General features: G+C 40.0%; 1 protein-coding gene across 1 annotated transcript in view; it reads left to right on the top strand.

Annotated features, from left to right (window-relative positions):
• Window positions 1-223: 223 nt before the first annotated feature.
• The window catches only part of WNT2B (Wnt family member 2B), a gene marked incomplete at both ends in the record, with an annotated part of 35032 nt that continues 16038 nt past the window's right edge, over window positions 224-19217 (top strand). The window contains one exon of the mRNA XM_083360376.1: window positions 224-381. Coding sequence (XP_083216502.1) covers window positions 224-381 — 158 coding nt within the window. The remainder of the gene's footprint in view (window positions 382-19217) is intronic.

The following is a 19217-nucleotide window of genomic DNA, read 5'->3' as shown; positions in this document are numbered from 1 at the left end:
AGATTAGTTTGACTTGGCCGCCTTCCGAAGCCATGCCTAACGCAGCAGCCCTGGTAGAAGAGTCGTGACTCCCGCCTTCAGGGACAACCTAAGAGCCGCCTCTGTTTGCTCTTTCCCACAACTCCCCCCCCCCCCCGGGCAATTGGAGGTCCAGGAATCCGTCTTCTTCTCTTTGCGATCTGGGGCTTGTTCTTTCCTTCTCCGCTTCCCGCGAAAGAGAATTATGCTTGGCTCAAACCGTCTGGCAAGCTCCGCTAGGATTGCCAGAGCTCCCGAAGCCACCAGACGAGCGTCCCAGGGCAGGCCAATCCGCTCCCGCCTCGCTTTGCCTTTGCTGCTGACTCTGTTGATTCTCACGCCGCGGGTGGACTCGTCGTGGTGGTAAGTCCGCGGGGGAGTGGGGGAAGCGGGAGCGGGAAGGGACGGCTGCCCGGAAACTTTCTCTCGCGTCTAGAAAGTGAGATGCGGCAGCTGACTGGTGGTGCTCAAGTGGGCTCAGTTCCAGGGTGTTTTTGAGCTGCCACAGCTGGTGATATTTTTTTAAAAAAGGGGTGCGCCTGAACATATGCAGAGCGCCTGGATTCTGGGGTGGATTCAGAAGATGGTGAGGGTTCTCAATTACACCGGATCAATCTGCGGGGCTGCAGGTTCCGGAGATCTGACCCCCCAAGAGGCAGGAGGTTCCTCTTCCCGGCACAGTTGGTGATGGGACTTGGCAGCTTGAAAAGTCGGCGGGAGATGCGTGGACAAGAAGCAGGCATTTCTTTTCCGAAACGGTTCGATCCGAGAGAAGCTGTCTAAAAAACCGGGCGAGTTTGACGTAGGAAGCGGGCTGAGATTTCGGAAAGGGGATGCGGGCGGAGGCTGTCCAACGGTTCAGGCTTACGAACAGTATGGCGTCGTGCCTCGCGGACACGAGCTGCGGTCCTTTCCTCTTCCATCACCTGAGCTGGGCTTCGGGACTCGCGCGATGCCTTCCCTGAACCAGAAATTAACCAAAAAAAAAAGACTCATTAAACATACAAGACTTAAACTCGGTTAACATGCTACAGGTTTATCATGTTCGGCCCACAAAACTGTTGGGACTCCACAGCAGCCGGCGATTATCATCGGGACGGCGGGACCCAGCCCCTCCTCTTCTGTGTCGCCTCCCGCGCTCCAAAGCCTCCGCTTGACAGCAAAGTCCGGGCCAGCGCCTGAGCGATGGAGCCTGCGGAGCCGCCCCGCAGCACGCCTGCGTGGCTCCTCACCTGTGGAAAGGCCTGAAGGCGCGGAACGGGCTTCAACCTGCAGGTGGACCCGAGGAGGCAGCATCTGTACCCCGAAAAGGATCCCTTTACTCTCGCCGGATCGCATCTCAGCCTTTCCTCACAAGCGTTCCCCTCGGAAACCAGCGGGAGTTCAGAGAGATCATGGGGGGAAAACAAACCCCCCTTCCTTTTATCCGGGGATCAATTTCTAATTTGCCAATGGCCCTCGTCCGCCACTTTTCCTTAGAGCCACCTGCCTCGCTCCCACCCCGGAGGGAGGGAGGGAGGGAGGGAGGGAGAACGATTAGCTTCCACCTCGCGCTAAGTCTGGAGGGGGCTTCTTCCATGTTCCTCAACCTGAGCAACTTGAAGATGGGTAGACTTCAACTCCCAGAATTCCCCAGTCAGCAGTTGCTCGCTGGGGAATTCTGGAAGTTGAAGTCCACACATCTTCAAATTGCCCAGGTTGAGAAACACTGGCTTTACTTGGTTTTCGGCAAACCCATTCCTGGCTTAGCGCGACGGACGGACACAGCCACGGAAAGTCGCACTGACCGTCCGATTAACCAAATCCACACCCTGAACCATAATCTAAGTCAGGGCCTGGCCGCGAATAAGACGCTTGGCTAAAATGCGACGGCCGAGCTGAGGGCCCAGGCTTTTCGCGGAAAAAACCACCGGAGAAGAGGCCAAAGAGGCGCAAGCAGCCGGACGAAGGCAGCGCAATTGACAGCAATTGTCGGCTGAGGCTCCCGAACTGAGGCAGGAGAACTTGGCTGTCTTCTGCCTTTTCCGCCCTGAGTTTATTTATTTATTATTTATTGAATTTCTATACCGCCCTTCTCCCGAAGGACTCAGGGCGGTTCTGCTTCGAACTTTCTTCCCGCTATCCCAGCCTGAGCTGGCCTGCCCTGCGGTGGTCATGGAGGATGGGATTTATAGCCTCCGGGTTTGGACTCTCCCGCCCTCTCCTGAGGGAGTGTTGCTGCCTAGGTATCTCCTCTCCAGCGTTGCGGGAAGGGCGGCTCTATCCGTCGCTCCCGAAACTTCGTTTTTCTCAGCCGTCCGGGCACCACCTCGGGCCAGGCGGCTTCGGCAATACCCAGGGCCGCCTTCGACGGAGAGAGCGTTCCCTCCGAAGGGACGGAACAGAAGCTCCAAGCCTCTCTGCCCAACTCGCGGGGCTGCCCAAATCCCACACCTCGGCCCGTCACGGTTGGCGCCGCTGCCGTTGGCGGCAGAATGAGCGCCTCTGGGCAGAATCGTTTCCTCGGAAAAGTCTTGCGAATAGTTCTCGGTCTCAACCTGCCACAGCCGTCAGTCTGCCTCACCCGGCCTTCCGCTGCTGCCTGGATGAGAGGCGCGGGAGTGAGTGCCTTCGCTGAGGAAGCGAATGGACAGCGGTGGCTGAGGACACAAGTGGAGGCTTCCCGTTGGAGGATTATGGCAGAAGCGGGAACTTGTGTGCAGGACTGTCTCTACTCCCAGGAATAGCCGGAAAGACTAGTCCGGAGCTTCTCTTCTCCTTTCGTCACCCCTCGGGCCTTATCGTGGAATCGCCTGGGCCGTCCAGCGCTTTTCTGCCATCCATTCCTTAGGCCTCTTGCCGCTGACATCCTTCATTCTTTACATGGTAGACAGACTGAATCTTCATGTTCCTTCACCCAATCGCCCTAGTGAAGAGTTCACATTCAGCTAATATTTAAATGTACCGTAATTTTGGCTGCTTAGTTTGGGCAAATGTACAGTACATTCAGATGTCCAGCAATTTATCTGCAAGTAAATCTGTAGATAAAGCTCTGTGAAACCTACTAGATGTTATAACTGCAACTGTCAAGTTGTTAGGCTTAGCCATCCTGAACAGGTAAAAGGCTTGCGGGGGGGGGGGGGGTAGAGATGGAATATGACTCTTCTTTTTGCCTTGAAAGTGACTTGCCAAATACCAGATAAGAAGGCTGGATGATGGAAGGCAAAGAAGATATCTGTTTGTTTTTTGGGATATCAGCATTTAGCATATATTTAGCAACAATTGAAAGTTCAAGATAGGAGCTTATTCCAACTGGATTTAAATAACCCTTGAACTACTATAGCTGTTCAGCTGCCATTGACCACATAGTTGGATAGGTGTATGATAATGCATCCCAGAAGGAGAAGGAAATCCTGTGATGGTAATACATGTTAGCTTAGGGCATGATAGAAAATTGAATATCATTATTTTATTGCTCACTGAATCACGTGAACACCAAAATAATAAGTAAATTGTGGAAAAAGTGAGTCATACCTAATTCAGTACCTGTGTTCCATTGTTTTCTCTTACTCTGATTTATTCCCAAATAAATATTGCAGTTTAATCTCACTGAACGCAAGTAAGTTGGATCAGAGTACATAAAGAGTTTTTCTTTTCCTTTTCAGTTTCCATTTTTCAGGGGAAAGCTTACATACAAGCTTTCAATTTTAGAAATCCATTCCTAATCATATCCATTTATGTGTGCTTAGTCATTGCCTGCATTCTGAAAAGCAGATGATGTTAAGTCAGAGAATCTGAAGAAGTTCATTTTTATCATTCATTGATGGGTTTGGAGAAAAGGAGAGGGCAGGATTGGAGCAGTGATTCCAAATTCCTTCCCTATAAATAGCAAGGGGGAGGGCAAGAGTCAAACTGTAGTGCCTTAAGTATTATTTTATTAGATGGTGACATGTTTATCTTGTATTTATAAGTCCTTGTATTGTAAAGTCTTCACAGAGCAAAAAAGGTTGCAACCTTCTGCCATGCTGAAATCTAGGGAATTTGTTTCTACAGTTTGGGGCTTAAATTTTATTCTGCAGGCCCAAGTAGGTAGCATCACTAGCATAAAAGTACCAACAGTAGGTAGAATATATTTTCATTTGATTTGCCAAAGCTTTGAGGGAAATGATGCTTGACCTCTCTACTTGTGCCTAGAGGAAAATGCTAGTCCTTTTCTTCCAGCAGCTTTGTGGAACTAAATCCTAATGTACGCTACATCAATTTTGGTTATCACTAAGAGAAAATATCTAATACACATTTCTAAACAGCAACCAATTTATGAATTTTCAGTAATATCAGGGATAGCATGGATTGCTTCACAAACCCTGCATGAATTGTAGGACTTCTACAGCATGATGGTTTCTATATAGTCTGTGTGCATGTATTTCCTAATAATTGTAAATGACTATTACTGTATCTCAGATTAAAAAATGTGTGCCAGATAAATTCTATGTAAGTTACAGAAGACTTAGTTGGGAAATGCTACCTTGTTATTGTGCATCATGTTTTGAAATGGTTATGTAAACAGGAAGAGAATGATGACTTATACGAAGTACTTTAGAATACATAAAAAACTAATTAATAAAAATTGTAGTCTTAAAATTTAATCCCTGACATTTTCTTTTGGTGGAACACAAAAATGCAGGATTAACTGAATAATTTCATTGAGTTTAGTATGTGTCCTGTGTAAGTTGGAAAAGATTGCAGCTTTAACAGCTAGATCCTGAAGGCAAGGCTTAGTTATTACGTAAATACTAGAATGATTGGTTGAGAATTGAGGTACAAAATTTGCAGCCTTTTCACAGTGTTTTTGCTATTTGATCGTTTAGATTGATTAAATGAAAAGAACAAATCAGCAAATCAAAGAAATCATTGTTATTTTAAGATTTACCATGTGCATAGACATGTATCATTTGTAAACCTCTTGGTATTATTTCAAAGTATACCTTCATCAGCTTGTACTAGAAGCTATTGAGATATGAAAATATTGCTTAATCATTTAAAAAGTTCTGAAATAGCAACTTGTTTTTAATAATTCATGCATATGTAGTAAATTGAAAGAAGCATACCAGAGGCCTTCTTCTGCTCTAGTTAAAAGGTTTTCTAGAATCAAAGCTGATAAATAACTTCTTGTCAACCATTATTACTAAGACTGAATAATACACAAACAAGCAAAAACGATCAGTTATACTGAAACACATCATATATTCAAGGCAGTCAATAAACATTTTAAAGATCTGCCCTAAACATTAGCCACAAGCTTTGTTTTAGAACTCTTTGGAGTAGATTAGAGCTACAGTATGTGGCTTCCAAACATAATCTGTACAATAAACAAGCTTGGTGTAAATAACTAAGTAGAGTTTACTTATAGCTGAAAGTAAAATGAGCAATTACAAAATAGGAGACTATTTTAAAACTAAAAGTCTTGAGCCACATGCAAGCACATATGTTTGAGACTGCACTAACACCACACATCAACAGGAATGCAAATACATTTCCCCTCCTCACATAAACGCTCCTTCACTCGGCTCTTTAACTGAAAACCACTGTTCCTCCTCAAAGTATCCACATTCTCCCAGCCTGCACGAGAACAAAGATCAAATTTTCTTGAATATATATTTTACAATGTTCGACTTTCCATAAAAGTGCATAAATATGTATAATTACAATCACCATGACATGTACAGAATTGCCAAGGTCCATGGTAATGATGATGTGATTAAACCACAAATTAGGGACTCAAGAGTATTATCTTTATTATGACAGTGAGCTAGGGTTATAACTGAGTTGCAAAAAAATTGGCTATCTAATGCTGTCCAATCAGTTTGTAAGCAAAATAAGATTTAAATTGGCGTCCTTCCAAAATAATATCTCATATTCCAAGCAGAAGGATAGTAGGGTAAATAATCAGGAAGAGCAAATGGAAAGGCCAAGTAGCAAGCAGACTCAAGAGAGCTAATTTGCTCTAATGCTTAAGGCACCAGGCTAGAAACTGAGAGACTATGAGTTTTAGTCCCACCTTACGCATGAAAGCCAACTGGATGACTTTGAGCCAGTCATCTTTCTTAGCCCAATCTACCTTAATGGGGTGTTGTGGGGAAAATAGGAAGAGGAAGGAGTATTGTGTGTGTTTGCCCCCTTATTTATTTATAAAAATAATGATATAAGTAAACTAAAATATAAATAAAAAAAGCTCAGATGAAGGGCGGTAAAAATACAGGGCTGTTATTTACAGGAAGGAAATAATGTCTAGTGATCGTCTCAAATGTGAAGAGGGAACTAATAAGATTCACAGTGAAGGGGAAATAAAGACAGACAGAAAAAGGGAACTGAACAAACCAGCTATGCTTTTGGCTAGCTTTGTCTAAGCTAGCATGCCCTTCATTCTTCAGAACTGGAGAAGGCTGCTCTTGGCTATTCATACTGCCACACCTATCAGAGGGACAGATAAGACCTACCCTACCCACCTTACCATTATGCTAAATGGAAGAGAAAGGGTACACCCAAAAGAGAGTATGATGATGATTATAGTTTAGTATCTTTATTATTGTACTTTTCCGATTGCTTAATGATTTGTTGATAAGGCAAGGGTGTATCCTGGCCCCATTATTATTTAATTTATACATCAATGACTTGCCAGGGTTAATGAAGGATACCATGGTACACATGCCGATGATCCTAAATACTTACTGTAACAGCTTGCTTTATGCTGATGATATGATTTTATTATCATACTCACAAGTAGGATTACGTAGGCTATTAAGAAGATTCAGCTCTTATTGCCAGGATAACTCCCTAATTATTAGCAAATCCAAATCGAAAATAATGGTGTTTGGAAGAAACCATCAGAGACATAAGTGGCAATTAGATGGTGAACCAATTGAGCAGGTTAATACCTTTGTATATTTGGGAGTAACTTTTTCCAAGACTGGATCTTGGGCTTGCCATCATCAACGAAGTACATTTAGAGCAAAAGCCCATTTGAATTTATTGCTCAAACTAAAGAACCATAGTTACCCAGGGTCCCTAGCTCCACTACTCAAAGTTTATAAGGCTAAGGTTACGACAATGCTCTTGTATGGAGCAGAAATTTGGGGTCTTTATTCAACCACAGTTTTAGAACAAACACAGTCCCAGCATCTGAGATGTATTTTGATCCAAGAACATCTGCTGCAGCAGTTAGAGCTGAATTGGGAATTCATACAATTCAGGCATTATCTAAAATTAGAGCTTATAACTACTGGTGCAAAGTTAATGAAATGGAGACTGATAGACTCCCCAAATTATGCCTACTAGAGCAAATAAAACTGCAATCACAAATCTCCTGGATCACCAAACTAACAAATTTTGTAAGAAGCTGTGGCCTTCCTGTTTCTTGCGTAACAGGAGAACAATCTAAAAAAAGAGTTGCCCAAAGAATTAAGGATATAGAAGCACAAACTGATATAGCTATCCTTAGTAAGGTGGGTAACTTGAAATGGCTGAGTAAATACAAATGTACTTTTCAAGTGGACAGTTATTTGAAGTTACAACTCCCAAAACATCTTAGGGAGATATTTACGAGAGCGAGATTCGAACAGCTTGATACAATGGTCAGATATGGGAGATTTCATGCTATACCGTACAATGAGCGTCTCTGCATTTGAGGAGCGGCAGAGGTAGAGGACCTGGCTCACATCCTATTTGACTGTTGTCTGTATAAGAGGGTGAGAGACAGGTATCTTGGTCTATATACCAAACAAATGACCCATTGGGATCCCCATATCAAAATAACTTACCTTATGTCCGGCCAGAACTTCAAAATAACATTCAACATAGCACAGTATTTAAACAAAATGATCCGGTTAAGATCTGCATATGTGGGACTGATTTGGGGTAGATTGTAAGGGCGACTCCGAAATATAATGTTATCATATTTTATCTATATCTTAAATTTGTATTTTATTACTATTTCAACTTAAATTGTATTTTAATTCCAATTTAAATTGTATTTTATCAAATTCCATTTTGGATTGTTTTTATCAAGTTTTGGTGACGGTTTGTTGCTGGAACTTTGTACTTTGATATGGCCCAAGGGCTAATCAATAAAGTTGTTGTTGATGATTTGTTTTGAAAAGATAAGTGAATTCCCTAAATTATAAAGTTCATTTGGAATTTCAAAGTTCTTAATAACTTCAAATTATCTATATCCATCCATCAAATTCCTAAGGCTATTAACATTCTGGTGGCAAACAGAGGAGGTGAGCAGAAGCATCAGAATTATGACAGGCAGCAGCTATCAGTAGCTATTGTGCTTTTAAAGTTTCATATACAATAAATTGCAGAACTCCGGGGCACAATGAGAGAAATATTACATTTGTCTTTTGTTGGAATTATTTGAAATAGTTTTAAAATCACCTGTAGGTGCAGAGTGCATTTGGAGCTATTTAGAAATTAACTAAATGCCAATTGTGAATATCTTATTTTCCTATGTCGACATATTGTCACAGAAAATTCACAAAGAATTCTGACTTCAGGGATTCCTTTGACGGGATGATGTGGGAATACTTTCAGTATTATAAAAATAAGTAATTCTAAGTATGTTTAAAGCAGTTATAGAATGAAGGAAAAAGAAACAAATGTACCCCTCACTGAAATTAAACCAGGTTTTCCGGTATGTGACCTGTATGTGTTCTGAACTGTAACTGTTCATGAGTAAATTAACATTCCAAATTGTAGCAGACTAAAATAGCCCTGTTTCTATAAAGGCTTAACAAAATAGTAAGAGTTTGATGCAGCTAAACTATTACTGCTTTTATGGAACACTATTTAAAATAGACATTATAAGCTCAAAAAGCATTTAGGTGGGGGTTTTTTTAGTGTTTCTTGTGCAGATTGCAAAATACATCATGTCTTTTCTCCAGTTAGTCTACGACTAGCCACAATAAGCAACTGAATGATTCAAACAGTTACTCAGAACTCCACTACTATAATATTAACATATTGCCCTTTCCAAGTCAATGGACAGGGAAACTAAGAAAAAATGTGGCCCATTGCCTAGCAATTGATGAGTGTTTTCTCCAGTTCTATGGTCCCCATGTCAACTTTGGACATCTGCCAAGGGAAAAAGAAACAGTCGACGTGAAGTTGGATATTTTAAAAAAAAACAAACCTGGAGAAGCTTTTACTAAACTGAGTAAATGAAATGAGGTATTTTAAAATAATAATTTATTAACATACTTCTTATTCGTGTTTATTATGCCATGTGGGAAAAAGCACTTTAAGATTTCCTGAGGATTCTAAACAGGGTTCAGAAGCAGACGGGTCATTTGAGTTCCACCACCATCATGACTTTCTTCCCATGACATGTTATCCAGTTTGGTCTACTGGTTAAGGCACCAGGCTAGAAATTGGGAGACTGTGAGTTCCAGTCCCACCTTATCCATGAAAGACAGCTGTGTGACTTTGGGTCAGTCACCCTTTCTCACCTCACCTCACCTTACAGGGTTGTCGGATGGAAAATAGGAGAAGGAAGGTGCTGGCTATGTTCATTGCCTTGAGTTGTTTGTAAAAATAATAAAGGCAGGATATAAATAAATAACATTTTCAAAGTACAAATAAATAATCAAAAATTAAAAATGGCCCAATAAACAAAAAGGTGTAGAGAAAGTCCTGGAAAAAAAACATTGGGATCATATTGTAATTAACTTTACTGTATTTCATGAAAAGTATCAATCCACTTATTTATTTTATTAAATTTATTGACTGCCCATCTTACCACAAGGAACTCTGGATGGTTTACAATATTCAATCATTTGAAATACTGAGACATATTTTGATTGGGATCCCCTCCTTTGCCCAGGCAATTACTTATTCCCTTGAAAACACCTTGATTACTATAAGATTATCGTTTCAAGCATTTACTTTATGAGGATTTCAGTGTGGATAGTGGATCACTTCACAAGTCAAACTAAACCATAATAGAGTTTCCTTGGTTTTGATTTAATGTATTGAGTGAATCCAGCTGCTTGTGATTTATTCAGTATGGTTAAACAACTGTGGTATGATGTGTGAACTGAGCCAATATGTTTGGTATCAAAGTGACATGATCAGACAACATAGCTAAATTATTAGAAGCAAGATGAAACGATTGTGCTTCAGGTGACAAATTCTGGGAAGGGAGAATTATCCTGCCTCTAATCTTGTGGCCTGGAGCCCACAGTGACACAATTAATCTCAACACAGAGAGCCTGTATTTGAGGGTCTTAATGATCAACAAAGTAATAAAAAGTAGTCTTCTAGTAATTCTGATCCCAAACTGTTTAATGCCTTCTACGTCAAAAGCAAAACCATGAACTTGGTTTGGTAGTTGAAAATGATAAGGGTTTTCTGAGTTTTGCAGGTGTGGATTTCCTTAGCATAATGCATTAAAAAAATAACTCATTCCATATGTGAGATTTTTAACTAGCTTTAAGCCTCTAAATAACTTCCTGCCAACCTGTTTAATCACCCATTTACCTGCAGTTGAGAAAAAATCCTGTATATCCTCTTGGACTTCACTAATACTAAATCAAAGAATAAAACTGAAATGTATCAACTTTTAACTATGATGGAATTATATGCTTAATATTTCTTCTACAGGACACTGTGAGTAGTAGTTCAGAATATAGATCACAAAATACCACAGGCAGTCATTCTAACTCTGGCAAAGAGCAATACCACTGACATTTTAAAAAGTATGTGTATGTAAAATTAGTCTTATCCAATACTAGATTAGCAGAATGTGGGAGGACAAGAAGAAAGGAATTTTAGTACATGGAGGCAAATCATTGTCTCAGTAAGGCATTCTTGATTTCACTGAAAGGTTACTTAAAACAGGATTGACTCAGTGTTGGCTGATTTCAACTATGATAATACTGTAACAGGATTGTGCATATGCAATCACACCACACCACATCACATACTGACCATCCTACATAGGCAAGAAGCATCCTTAGTTCTACAACCAGAAACAAAATAATCCATGAAAGAGATAGATATCCTGTTAAAGATATTTTTTAATTTAATAAACCATATGGGTCTTCCAAGTGCACTAATCTATTCTGCAATACAGAAAGACAAATCAACATGATCATTACCACCAATCAGAAGTTGATGGCCTAGAAAAGGATTTCTTCCCATATCCAAATTGAAAAGCTTTGTTTTCCATTTTTAAAATGTTTACACTGAAAATTGAGTTAGCTGTTTTCATTGAGGTTTCAATGAGACTCTGAAAATGCAACAAGAATCATAAATAATCTTCTGACACAAAGTTTAAGAACATTTCTTTAATTGTATCTAGCTGCTCATAGCTGGCAACTTAGATCTGCCTTTTACGGGGCCAAAGATATCATTCTATGATGATTAATGGTTTCTTAATGGGTCACTGCTAAACTTATGGCAAATATCTTCTCTAGAGTTGCAGACTTTCTTTTTCTTTTTTTTCCTTTTTTGTAGATTCAATGAGCTAGTTCAAACTGTCAATCTGACTCTAACTCTAGATAGAAATCATTCGTAAGTAACAATATTTTGCCTATTCATCCAAAGCCTTGAGACCTGTGGTAACAATGCTGTGTGCACTACTAGTTTATCATTATAACCTAGACTCACTTTTCACTCTCAAGTATAATGGAAGTTAAGATCATTCAATTCCAATATTGAAGTAAGATCAAAATGGCAATTAAATTTGCTTCTGTATATGAAGAAGGGTGAGAAACTACAATGCCCTTGGCTTCTAATGCAGTGAAATGTTCTGCAGCTATATATTCCTGGAGATGGCTTTGAATCTAAGCTTGTTCTGAAACTTTCTACTATAATTTCTTAATTATAGCTTTCTGGTTTTGTTCTATGAAAAGAACAAAAGAACTGGATAGTATTAAAATGGTCCATTCATAGTTACTCAAAAATAGCTTGTATGGAATGGAAGGCTGAATCATGGGAGATACCTGCCACAAGTGACACTTTTTGCTGTAGAGCAAAAAGCAATCTTGAATGTAGACTCAGGATTGCATATGGCCCTAATAGCCTTGAACTTCCAGAGGTTCCTAGTGAATTGTAATTGTTAATGTGTCATAAGGAGCAAATTATTAAACCCATGTGGAATAACAATTAAACCTATGTGAAGCAAACATGGTCATTGTTAAAAACTACTTTAATTTTAATTAGACTTGAATATAATCACATTTAATTTCCCTTTGTCTCTATCCATTCTTTTGAGTGAAGCCTTCTCTGAAAAACCAATAGTGGCCCTCAGCTTGACTGGTGCATCTCTATCGAAGAGAATGCCATTAACTCTGCTGCTTTGTGAGACAAAGAACATAGATTTCCTGAGTGTGGAAGAATGCATCATACAAATTATCTGCTTTCTTACTGCCACTTTCACTGAAACATATTTGACTGACTTCCTTTCATTCTGTTACCTCTTAAGCCAACAGAACTAGATAAATGATATTATGAGTTTTGAAATGATTAGGACCCCAAAACTCCTTACTGTTCCACAAATTGGAATGGATAGCAAGTAACTTGGGTGGTTGAATGGCTGAAATCTTTGGATATTCTAACTATTCATCTATAGAAACATGTATGCTCTCCAGGAATCCATGCTTGCTGAGATTTAAAATGGAACGTATGTTGTTGAGTAAATAGATGTGGCTGTGGCTGATTGTTTTGTTTATCTAAGAGGCAATTTAGGATTCTCCTTGTTTATTGGAAGAAGACCCAGAAGATTCTTACAACAAGAAATAAAAAAAACCAACTGTGGTGACATGTGATAATTTTCTTCTGTTATCGTAAGGGTTGCATTAAGGCAGCCTGCGTTAAGAAGTCTTTGGTTATCCTGACTGTCCAGATTTGGATTGATAATAGCTTCACTCACAGAAAAAGAAAAAAAAGGAAAGGAAAAATGAAGCATTTCCCTTATCTAGATACTTATGTAGATACTTTTATGAAGTGCTAAGCAGATTTAGAGCAGGAAAAAAGAGGAGCAATTATTTTGAAATAACTTTTAAGTGCTTCCCTGAAATGGTAATCTCAGAATCAGACGTCACAATGCAATTAATGTGTTGTGTTAAACATCTATTTTCTATTTATTTAAAATAGAAATCATGGCAGGGAGAAGACTACAACTGGGACTCTGGTATACACAAATTAACCCTTTCATGCACATAGCAGTCCAGTTTAAAATTGCAGCCTCAAACTAGTATTCTCACTGGAAGGAGCTACAATTTTCATTTGGGAAGAAGTTGAACCAATCTTTCTTGTGCATTAAAATCTGAATTCTTATCCTTTTCCCCCATGGTTGCTATATAGAGCAGAGAAATTAGATAGGTTAAATGCAAACAGTATTTCATGTCTAATTCAGCATTCAAAACCACATATAAAGCCCCAGTCCTGCTATTCAGCTGCAAATAATCATTGCTTTATAATGCTGAAGATGTTTTATACATTTTTGTACCTCTGGGCTTCATACATTATATTTAGATTAGGTGAAGAATGTACTACAGTATTATAAAACTGAGTTACCTCTAATAATGGTATTTCCTTATCAGATCTTCTCTCAATACTTGCAGCAATTATTTGTTTAAATTCCTTGCCAGTGGTATGGAATGGGAGTGGGATGTCATACTGTATAGCATGAGAACATCAGAAACTGGATCCGGATAATAATATGGTAGGTATATTATAAAAAAGATGTTGAGATTCTGGAAAGAGTTCAGAAAAGAGCAACAAAGATGATTAGATGGCTGGAGGCTAAAACATATGAAAAAGTTGCAGGAATTGGGTATGTATAGTGAAAAGAAGGTCTGTGGGTGACATCCGGTTGAGCTCCGGATGGCCCCCGACCTTCGCTCCTTCCGGCGCGATCTCAAAACATACTTTTTCGAACAAGTTGGCCTGGTCTGACGGGATGGGGTTGGATTTTTAAAACTAGTTTTAACTTTAATATGTATTGATTTTATGGGCATGATGTTTAATGGCTTTTTAATTTTTGTATTCGACTTTTATTGTGTATTGCCCTGTTCACCGCCCTGAGTCCTTCGGGAGAAGGGCGGTATAGAAATCAAATTATTAAATTAAATGATAGCATGTTCCAATATTTGAGGGATTGCCACAGAGAAGAAGGGGGAGGGGTCAACCTATTTTCCAAAGCACCAGAAAGCAAGACAAGAAAAATGGATGGAAACTAATCAAAGAGAGAAGCAACCTAGAACTAAGGAGAAATTTTCTAAGAGTGAGAATAATTAACCAGTGGAACAATTTGCCTTCAGAAGTTGTGGGTGCTCCATCACTGGACAGCCACTTGTCTAGAATAATGTAGGGCAGAGGTACCCAACCTTTTGGGCACCAGGGACCGGTTCCTTGGAGAAAGGTTTTTCCATGGACTGGAGAGTGTGTGGTTTTGTATGCTGCCTGCATCCCACAAATGGGGCTTTGCTTGTTTGTGCAGACCAGTTGCTAGCGTGCCACAGCCCAGTACCAGTGTAGGGTTTCCTGTTTGAGCAGAGGGCTGGACTAGGAGACCTCCAAGGTCCCTTCCAACTCAATTATTCTGTTATTCTGCTAAATTGGCAGTGGATATATATTAATGAATAAACAAACATGTTAATGTTTTTTGTAAGTGGCCTTTTCTTTTAAGAAATACATTTGAGATCAAGGTATCAATTCTATTGTTTTTGTCTTTTTAGGGACAAAGACTATACCTTTTGAACATCTACATCTTGAATAAATTAATAAATTGCTTATTAATTGTAAAGAGGGAGCAATGGGAAAAGCTTTCCTGCTGATTTCTATCTCTTACTAGTTGTTAAAGGGCAAACAGTTTATTCATAACATTATTGGTAACATCTCAGCTGTATCTGGTATCATCAACCATGATATCCTTCTGGATCGGCTTCAGAGTGTGGCAACTGTATTTTTCTAGTACTCCTTCATGTCCTGAGGCCAGTTCCATTAGGTGTTAATTGGAAGGTGAGATTGCTTTGCAAGCTTCTGCAGGATTCGGTACTCTCGCCACTCCTGTTTAATCCAATAAAGGAGAATATTTGTAGCTAAGGGTTGAAATGAGAGGTCCTTGGTGCTCTCTGAGTTTGCTTGTTTTCTTGCAGACATTTCATTACCCAAACTATGTAACATCATCAATGCTAGTCTTTTTTTGCTGACTTTCTTGTGCTACTTTCCATCCAGCTGCACAATTGATTGGAGGTTTGTATATGACACTGTTAGGCAGGGCATGAAGGTGCTGGGTGAGATTTTCCATCACCATTGAATAAGGTAACATCAACATGTTGATAATGTCCAGCTTTACATCTACATTCCCTGCAAACTAAGCAATGTTGTTTATGTCCTTTCTTGGTGTCTGAAAGCTGAGGGGTGTTGGATAGGGAACAACAGACTTCAGCTCAACTCTGGCAAAACTGAGTGGCTTTGGGTTTGGGGACTTTCTGGTTCCAGGGATTTATCTTTTTTTTTGTTTGTTTGTTCTGAATGGGGTAGCTCTGCCTCAAACAGATTGTGTGTGGAATCTGGGACTCCTGTTTGAAGAGTAGGTGAAAACCCTGACCAGGGGGGCCTTTGTACAAGTTCATGTTGTACACCAGTTGCATCTTTTCCTGGATCAGGAGGCTCTGCTCTCAGTCCCTCATGCCTAATTTGTGTCCTGAATGGATTACTTAATGTGCTGTACATGGGACTTGCCTTGATGAGAATTTAAGAGTCTGCAGCTGGTGCAAAATGAAGCATTGTGGGCAGTTATGTGTACTCCATGAGTTGCATTGACTACCAGCATGCTTCCAGATGCAATTCAATTCTCTTACATCTCTACCCATACCATCAGATCCAAAAGGAGAGGCATGTTATGGGTCCTGTCAACTAAAGGAATGGCAGTGTCATCATGCTTGGGACTCTAGTAATAGAGGGATAGGATAGGATAGGATAGGATAGGATAGGATAGGATAGGATAGGATAGGATAGGATAGGATAGGATAGGAGAGGAGAGGATAGGATAGGACAGGATAGGACAGGACAGAATAACAGAGTTGGAAGGGACCTTGGAGGTCTTCTAGTCTAGCCCCTAGTCAGGCAGGAAACCCTATACCATTTCAGACAAATAGTTGTCCAATCACTTCTTTAAAACTTCCAGTGTTAGAGCATTCACAACTTCTGGAGGAAAGTTGTTCCACTGATTAATTGTTCTAACTGTCAAGAAATTTCTTCGTAGTTCCAGGTTGCTTCTCTCCTTGATTGGTTTCCATCTGTTGCTTCTTGTCTTGCCTTCAGGTGCTTTGAGGAATAGCCTGATTCCCTCTTCTTTGTGGCAACCCCTGAGATATTGGAACACTGCTATCATGTCACCCCTCACCCTTCTCTTCGTTAAACTACACATACCCAGTTCCAGCAACTGTTCTTTTTATGTTTTAGCCTCCAGTCCCCTAATCATCTTTGTTGCTCTTCTCTGTACTCTTTCTAAAGTCTCAACATCTTTTTTACATCATGGTGACCAAAACTGGATGCAGTATTCCAAGTGTGGCCTTACCAAGACATTATAAAGTGGTATTAACATTTCACATGATCTTGATTCTATCCCTCTGTTAATGCAGGCTAGAACTGTGTTGGCTTTTTTGGCAGTTGCTGGCTAATATTTAAGTGATTGTCCACTAGGAACTTTTCAGTAGTTGTACTGAATGGGATGTATGATTGTTTTCACTGCTGTGATTATGTTTTATGTTTAGCTTTTATGGTTTTTATTTATTGCATTTATATTTATATTTGTATTATCTTTTCTCACTGTAGTTTTTAATTGTTCTGTGTTTCCCAGGTTCACATAAATAAGAAGTGTGGCTATATAAATCTAATAAGTAAATAAATAGCAATCTACAAAGAGAAGGGAAGCAAATAAATAATGTCATGATGCAAATATTGCAATTTATGTTCTGCAATAATTATTGTGATGCAAATATTTTATGATGACATTATCATTTACATGTCATAACAGTTTGCACTGATGCACCTGATAGGAATGTAGCCTTTCTGAGTCCTACCAATCAGTTTCTTTGCTGGTTCAGTCTCTTTAGTTAAATAACCATTCTATGGCAAACATCTTTGTCAAATGAAAGTTGTACATGCTGGCTATTTGCTAAGATGCATGATTCATGATTTGCGTGTCATGTTTACTTTGAATTCAACCCTGAAACCATTCAATAGTGAGTCCGGTCCAAAAACATAAAATAGTAATAAAGAACAGAGAGCATTTCTGGGCATTATTATTTAAAAAAAATCTTTGAGTAATTAAAGCCATGACAATAATTCCAGCTGTTTCCCCCCCCCCCCATCCCATTTTATTTCTGGCAAGCAGGTAGTTCAGACACCTGCAACATTTAGTATAAACAGTAACAAAACAAAGTCATACGTATGTACGATATAGAAATTTCTCCCAAACCATTTCAACTTCATTAAGAACGTCCAAATGCTTAAACATTATTTAGCTCAAGCAACAAGGATACTGCTATTATTCAACTCAGTGCTTTTTTTGTAAAAGAAAAAGGTGCCGGAACTCACACATCATACAACCCGTCTTGCCTACCCTACAAGGTTCCATCCAAAAAAGATGCCGGAACTCCGTTCTGGGCGTTCTATGACAAAAAAAAGCCCTGATTCCACTGGGGTTTGCAGAATGTTGGAAAGGAATTGTGTGAAGAACTAAAACTCAGAATTCTGTCCATCAACAACACTTCCAAAATCAGGAAGGGACTAAATGCATCCTATAAGAGAGAGAGAGAGTTTGGCAGTACCTCTAAATGCTGTGTTCTCCTCTGCTCTTATGCCTCCATCCCCTTCAAACCATTCTCATCATTCTGAGGAGAGCTATTGTTGAGGGATCAAAAAGAATTCCAGAAGCTGTGCCTTTTGTGCTTTTCCTTATTTTATTTTTTAATAAAATAGTTCTATAAGGATAGTTCCTTATAGTTATGAGGTATGGTTTTCTTTGATGCAATTTAAGCATTGCTTACATGTTTGGCTTGGGGAAAAATCTTCAGAGTTTGGAGTTGTTTCAAAAGGAGTGCTTGATTCTTTGAGCAAGGGCTCTATATTTCTCTAAAAGTCCTGCCCTTGGATAAGCAGTCCTTTTTTTTTATCATAGAACACACTGGAACAGAGTTCCAAGTTTTAAAAGTAACTTTTGAAAATTTGATGTTCTGTCGCCCATAAAAAGTTTAATTTGCCGCTTCTGTCTATAGGAGGGTGAGGCAAAAATCCCCCTCCTTCTCACTTTTGGAGGCTTTTTGCTTCTTGGGTTTCCCCCCCCCCAGGAAATTAATTATCAGGTAGAAGAGAGAAAATCAATGTTCTTACCCAGTTCCAATCACATTGTTTACAATCAGCTTAAAATATGTTTTTGGGCTTCGGCTGCTTGTAGCTTGGGCTAGACCAGGGGTAGGCAACCTCGGCTCTTTTATGACTCATGGACTTCAACTCCCAGAATTCCTGAGTCAGCATAGCTGACTCAGGAATTCTGGGAGTTGAAGTCCATGAGTCATAAAAGAGCCGAGGTTGCCTACCCATGGGCTAGACTCTAGAGTTAAGCTAACCTTTCTCCTGATGGTTTTTGGAGGACTTTCCCTGAATGACTGGATTGACCGTTGCCTCTCCGGAGTGACTTTCGGCCCATGTAGGGTCCCCAAACAGAAAGAAATCGGCCATAGGGTGTGAAGCCCTGCAATCCCTTGGCTACTTGCACTACTGCAGCCACTGGCTCTAATTCTTTTTTTTTTATTAAAGAGTTTTAACATACAATTTTTCCTTTAAGAATCCCCCCTCCCCCTCCCTTCTCCCTCCCCCCCTCCCTCTCCCCCCTCCCCCCCTCCCCCCCTAAGCTCTAATTCTTCATGCTTTCTTCAACTCCTACTATACCTTAATTATTCTTCACTCCCTCAAATTTCACATTTGAGAGAGAGTAGTCATGCTGTCTATTCTTTCAGTTCCCTTTCTGTTTGGTTTCTATTTCTGTCCTCCTGCCCTCATCTCTCCATTTTTAGATTTTTTTTTCCTTCTTGCCAAAATTAGGAGTATGGGTCTTCTACTTTCTCTGACAACCACTCACTGAGAGAGGTTTGGATGCATCAGCAGCAGGGCAAAGAGAAACCAGCTTCATCAGAACTTTCTGAATA

The sequence above is a fragment of the Vipera ursinii genome (genome assembly GCF_947247035.1).
Source record: "Vipera ursinii genome assembly, chromosome: 3".
In the NCBI taxonomy this organism is placed as follows: Eukaryota; Metazoa; Chordata; class Lepidosauria; order Squamata; family Viperidae; genus Vipera; species Vipera ursinii.
Note: the sequence above shows the minus strand (reverse complement) of the source record. Positions and strands in the feature narration are given on the sequence as shown.